This window comes from Primulina huaijiensis, unplaced genomic scaffold (genome assembly GCF_012295235.1).
Source record: "Primulina huaijiensis isolate GDHJ02 unplaced genomic scaffold, ASM1229523v2 scaffold4675, whole genome shotgun sequence".
In the NCBI taxonomy this organism is placed as follows: domain Eukaryota; kingdom Viridiplantae; phylum Streptophyta; class Magnoliopsida; order Lamiales; family Gesneriaceae; genus Primulina; species Primulina huaijiensis.
The window spans coordinates 441-6,382 of NW_027360573.1; the positions used below are offsets into that span (position 1 = coordinate 441).

The 5,942-nt window shown below is 39.8% G+C and overlaps 1 protein-coding gene and 1 non-coding gene across 2 annotated transcripts; one reads left to right on the plus strand and one right to left on the minus strand.

Annotated features, from left to right (window-relative positions):
• Positions 1–3,730: 3,730 nt before the first annotated feature.
• Positions 3,731–5,675, plus strand: LOC140970273 (uncharacterized). The gene is made up of 3 exons (XM_073431931.1): positions 3,731–4,820; positions 5,070–5,365; positions 5,472–5,675. Exons 1-3 carry the CDS (start codon positions 3,731–3,733, stop codon positions 5,673–5,675), a joined length of 1,590 nt encoding a protein of 529 aa, XP_073288032.1.
• LOC140970274 (small nucleolar RNA R71) lies at positions 3,780–3,885 on the minus strand. The gene has a single exon (XR_012174104.1). It is a non-coding gene; the product is annotated as a small nucleolar RNA R71 (small nucleolar RNA).
• Positions 5,676–5,942: the final 267 nt, after the last annotated feature.

A 5,942-nucleotide genomic window follows, 5' to 3' on the forward strand; every position in this document is an offset into this window, starting at 1 on the left:
GTAAGATTTAATTGGTCTCAAATTTGTTTGAGACAATTTAAATAAAAGTCCATGGGCCTTGTAATTGTTACAAGCCCAAGTAGTAGACATGCAAGGGAGGTGAAGGGTTGGAGGCAACTTTTTCAATAATCTATGCATGCACATGCATCTTTTTGCTTTAGCTTTTTGCCCAACCAAGAAAAATATTTTCTCCTTCTCTCCTACTCCTCACTTTGGCCTAAATTTGCAACATATCTATCCTTCATTTTTCTCTCAATTTTTTTTTTCAATAGTTGAGGAAAGAAAATACTTCTCTTTGAAAAATCCTCTTATTTTTCTAGTGTAAAATAAGAGGGGTTCTAGCTTGCAAGTGGTGGGCCTAATTTTGAAGCAAGGAGAACTTGTAGATTGTCTTGCCATTCAAGAGCTAAGGTGTTTACACCTTAGTTGGAGCCAAACATCAATCTTTAAGATTGATAGGTACATTTCTAAAACACCCTATGTATGACATATCTTGGTGTTTTTGTATTTGCTACACACTTAGTGGGTGCTCGGTTTTCATGTTCTTGTTGAAACAAATTTTAAACTTCCGTTGCGCAATCGGGCACCATAACCGATCCCCTTTCAAGTGGTATCATGAGCTAATGATACTATTTTGTGTAGCATATACATAATATTATGTTGAGGTCGATTTCTAACCGCATGAGATGAATTTTTGCAACAAAAATCGAGGCCGTCGAAAGGCGTTTTTGGGTAGCATGTTGCTGCCCATTTCGGGCAGCTCGGGCTACCCGTGGGGCTGCCCGAACAGCTCCATGTTTTTAAATAAATTTTTTTTAAAAAAGTTGGCCGAAATCCGGCGACGGAGCTCTGGCGATAGCGATGACGACTAGGGTTTCCAAAAGTGTTTAAGATTATCAAACTGTCATGGGCCTTGAAGTTGTTGGGCCATTAGATGGCTAACATAATTTGTGAAATTTTAATGGACCAAAATGTTTTTGGTGAAAAATGATTTTTTGGCCCCTTAAGTTTAAATTTACAAAAGTTGCAAATATTTTCTCATGAAATAAATAATTGAAGTTAGACTTTAATTATTTATATTAAATTGTGATTTACAAGAAATTCGGTTATAAATAAATTAATTAGAAAGTAGACAAAAGGGTTTGTATACTTTGTTAATTTAGTTTATAATCGTGGCAGTTAGTGATTGGATCAAGATATATAATATTGGATCAATTGATTATTGTGATAATTAATTGATAGTGTATGATATGTGATATTATGCATGAAGGATGATCAAAAGTCCAAGCCCAATTTGTTAGGTGTATGCCAGGATATTTTGTGTTTAATGATTGTAATAATTATCAATTTACAAATGGGCTTGGTTTATGGCCCGTTCCCATCCCCATGAGATGTATCCCTATTTGCCATGGATATTTATTTGTAAATATTAATATAGTGGAAGATCAAGATTGGAAGATGGTGGCCTTGATGATTATGAAGATCGAAGACNAACATCAGAGTTGCGAAATGCGGAAAGCTAAACAAAAATAAATTGTCTCTTGATCTTGGTCATTGTTTACCAGCCCCAGAAAGCTTCTTGCTCCTCCTCGTTCACTTGTTCTTCATTTTTATCTGAAATTTGTAAGGGGTGAGTTGATAGGTGTGGTTTTTACGTGTTTTATTGCATTAGTTCGTGTGCGTTTGTATTGAGCACGCGTATATTTCACGTGCATTTTGTTCATTTTAGAGTAAGCAGTTGCATTTGATCATTTCTCACCTGGGCGTAACGAATTTGCTGGTAAACTGGCCGGAAAACGGAAATCGGAGCAAAGTGTACCAGCAAGAAGACAATGGACAGAAGAGACGGCGCTCGAGCGGTAATTCTTTACCGCCCGAGCGCGAGAAGTAATCCACAAAGAAAAGTTACAGAAGATGTGGCACTCGAGCGGTAATTTTCTACCGCCTGAGCGCTACCTAATTTTGGCAAGATTTGGCAGCCGATTCTTTACCTTATTTTGGGAGTGTGGCTGATAAGGGAAGGGGAGGCACGAGATTTGTAGGATTATTGAGACATATTGCAGCAACCAACAAGGATTGGATAGAGAAAAAAAACTTGAAGTTGAAGATTCGACAATTTCCGGGCACCGTTCTTCGCGTTTTTCGTCAATTCTAGTATTTCTAACTTAGTTTTTATCTTTTATACATTGTTGTGTCGATTTTACTATGAATTCTAGTAGCTAACTTTTTAATATTTGTTGGGAATTAAGGGGATCCTACCCCAGACTTTGATTTAGTTAATCTTTATTTCGATTGTCGATTTGTTCTTGATTATACTATTGTTTTAGCGTGTTGTTAAAGCGTAGCTAACTTTAATAACAAATTTTATATCGTGAGTGAATTCGAGAGAATAACTTGTGATAGGAACGAGTAGTATAATCCGTGGATCTACAATTTACATAGATATATGAAATTGGATACGCGCCTATAGTCATAGTCCTAAGGGTCGAAAACTTGGGGATTTCACAGATCGACATGCGATTCACTCTTGATAAATAATTAAAGACATTTAATTACTTCATTGAGTCGAATTAGTTTGGCATAGCTCGAGAGAGTGTGTTCAATTGAATAGGAAATCCTGTCGGAAGCGTAAATCAATATCGAACGAATTAATTAATTAACGAGGGGTAGGTGAACCGATATTCCCAACAAATCCTTCTTTTCATTGAATTTTAATCAACCATTTTAGATATTATCTTCCATCAGTTAATTATTGAATCTTTTTATTTGCATATTTGCTTAAGAATAGTAGTGTTAAAACAATCAAATCAATTTTCGTTGCTAAATGTTCAATAACTGAAAATAACAATTGTTAAATACAGTCTTCAGTGGAACGATACTCGTACTCCGGTACATTATACTATTACTNCAGAGACTTAAAGAACTGATGGAGAGACACGAGCAATAAGACACGAGCAAGAACGTGAGGAGGAACAGCGTGAAGATAGACAAGTTGAGATGCCACGCCGCATACCGATGCTAGAGTATGCCCAGCCTTCTTTGGAGGGTGCACGCCCTAGCATTGTGAGGCCTATTGTGCGGGCAAATCACTTTGAAATCAAGCCAGCTATAATCCAGATGATTCATAACTGTGAGGCCCGGGGCCGAAGAGGGCGGGGGGTGATCGCCGGTGCCATCAGTTCCACGGACAATGAGCGGCTCCTGGAAGGCTTCTAGGTGGAGGGAACATGAATGAACCGATCCCACACGGGAATGAGAGGGATTCCGAGACTGTTCAATGTAATGGACTGTACAGTTGATGAGGGCTTAAAAGATTTGATTTGTACTACTCATATCACGAAAGTGCATCTTCTTTTCGGTAGCTCATCACATAAGAACTCCAAAGTTAAGCGTGCTTGACTTGGGGCAATTTTGGGATGGGTGACCTCCTGGGAAGTTTCTCAAGGTGCGTGTGAGTGAGGACATAAGCATGCTGAAAAGACTCGTCTTGGTACAATGAGGACAGTCATCGAATCTGGGGCGTTAAAAGAGCACAGTCCAATTTGGGGGAACAGCAGTAGATGACCCAAACACGCACATCGCGGATTTTCTTGAAATTTGCGATACTTTTAAATTCAATGGAGTTTCTGATGATGCTGTTAGGTTGCGTTTGTTTCCTTTCTCTTTACGTGATAAAGCTAAAGCATGGTTAAATTGTTTGCCTGTAGGTTCGATCACTACATGAGAAGACATGGTCAAAGCATTTCTCATTAAATACTTTCCTCCATCAAAGACCATGAAGCTGCGGTCAGACATTACAACATTTGCTCAATTCGACCAGGAGTCTTTATATGAGGCATGGGAACGCTTCAAGGATCTACTACGCAGATGCCCACATCACGAATTACCACTTGGGTTAGTCGTTCAAACTTTTTACTATGGTTTGCTTACGCCTAACCGTACTATGATTGATGTTGCTGCTTGTGGGAACTTGTTGAGAAAAACTGCGGAAGAAGGATATGAGTTGTTGGAGGAAATGGCTGCTAGCAGTTATCATCCTCAATCTGAAAGGAACAACCAGCGGAGAAGTACAGGAGTTCATCAGGTAACTGATTTTTCTGCAATTACTGCACAACTTGACGTGTTGAACATGAAACTAGATGGCTTGAACATGGGTGGGACAGCTATGCGTCTTGAAGAGATATTCTGTGAAAAGTGTGGAGGTGAACATTTTGTGAAGGACTGTCAAGATGACAATCCATTTTATGTGCAAAACGAGGCACCGGTCAATCAAATAGGGCTCCACAACCGTCCAAGGAATGACCCTTATTCAAATACATACAATCCTGGATGGAGGCAACATCCCAACTTCTCATGGGGTGGCCAAAACAATCAGAATCGACCACAGGGAGGACAACTATATGGAAAACAACCGATGCACAGATCTGATCCTCCTAGAGAAGAAAAGTCCAACCTGGAGCAAATGATGTCTAAGTTTATTTCATCCACTGAAACTAGACTTCAAAACCAAGATGCATCGATAAAAGGGGTCGAGAATCAAATTGGACAGTTGGCCAAGATGATACCAAGTAGAGAGCCGGGCACCTTGCCAAGTAACACAGAAACAAATCCAAAAGAGCAAGTGAAGGCCATCGAGTTGAAGAGTGGGAAAATTTTAGAGTCGAGAGAAAAAGGAAAAAATCAAGTGCCGGATGAACTGAATGAGACATCTAAAGGTAAGTCTTCTAACACTACACCAACACCCACTGCACAATCTAAAATTGTTATACCTCCTCCGTTTCCTGCAGCATTAAAAAAGGCCAAACTGGATGCGCAATTCGGTAAGTTTCTTGAGATATTTAAAAAATTGCATATTAATATTCCTTTTGCCGATGCTTTGATGCAAATGCCGAGTTACGCTAAATTTTTAAAAGACATCTTAGCAAACAAGAGGAAATTGGAGGATCACATGACAGTGAATCTAACCGAAAATTGCTCTGCTTTGGTGCAAAACAAGATCCCACCGAAACTCAAAGATCCAGGGAGTTTTTCTATTCCTTGCATGATTAGTGATGTTGTTTTTCATAAAGCGTTATGTGATCTTGGTGCAAGTATTAACCTCATGCATTTTTCTGTGTTCAGGAAACTTGGATTGGGAGAACCTAAGCCGACAAGGATGTCTTTACAACTGGCTGACAGATCTTTCAAGTATCCAAGAGGAGTGATTGAGGATGTGTTAGTTAAGGTGGACAAATTTATCTTTCCTGCAGATTTTGTGGTGCTCGACATGGTGGAGGATATGGAGATGCCTCTAATTTTGGGGAGACCGTTCCTTGCAACTGGCAAGGCTCTGATTGATGTGAAGGAAGGGAAGTTAAGATTGAGAGTGGGAGAAGAGGAGATTACTTTTGACGTTTTTAATGCACACACTGCATTCTGGTAGTTGTTATAGAATTGATGCGTTTGATGCTTTTGTGTCTAACTATGTGCAGGATTCTATTAGGGACCCTTTGGAGGCCACTCTTACTACCGAGATGGCAGAAGATGAATTGGATGCAGAGAAAGCCGAAATAGTGGCATACCTCAATGCCAACCAGCCATGGAAGAGGCCTAATAAGGATGAGATTAGAAGATTTGGGAGATCGAAGAGACTTGCTCCTTCAGAAGTCAAGCCTGGAGGAGCCACCGACGCTTGAGCTCAAATCATTGCCTCCACACCTAAGGTACGGATACTTAGGTGAGAATAACACTTTACCTGTCATTATTTCTGCTGCTTTGACAGAGGGGATGGAGGACAAACTGTTGGAAGTTTTGAAAGCACACAAGAGTGCTTTTGCGTTGAAGGTGGCGGATATCAAAGGAATCAACCCATCAGTCTGCATGCACAAGATCTTGATGGAAAATAAATACTCGCCTCTTGTGCAACCTCAGAGAAGATTAAATCCAAAGATGCAAGAGGTAGT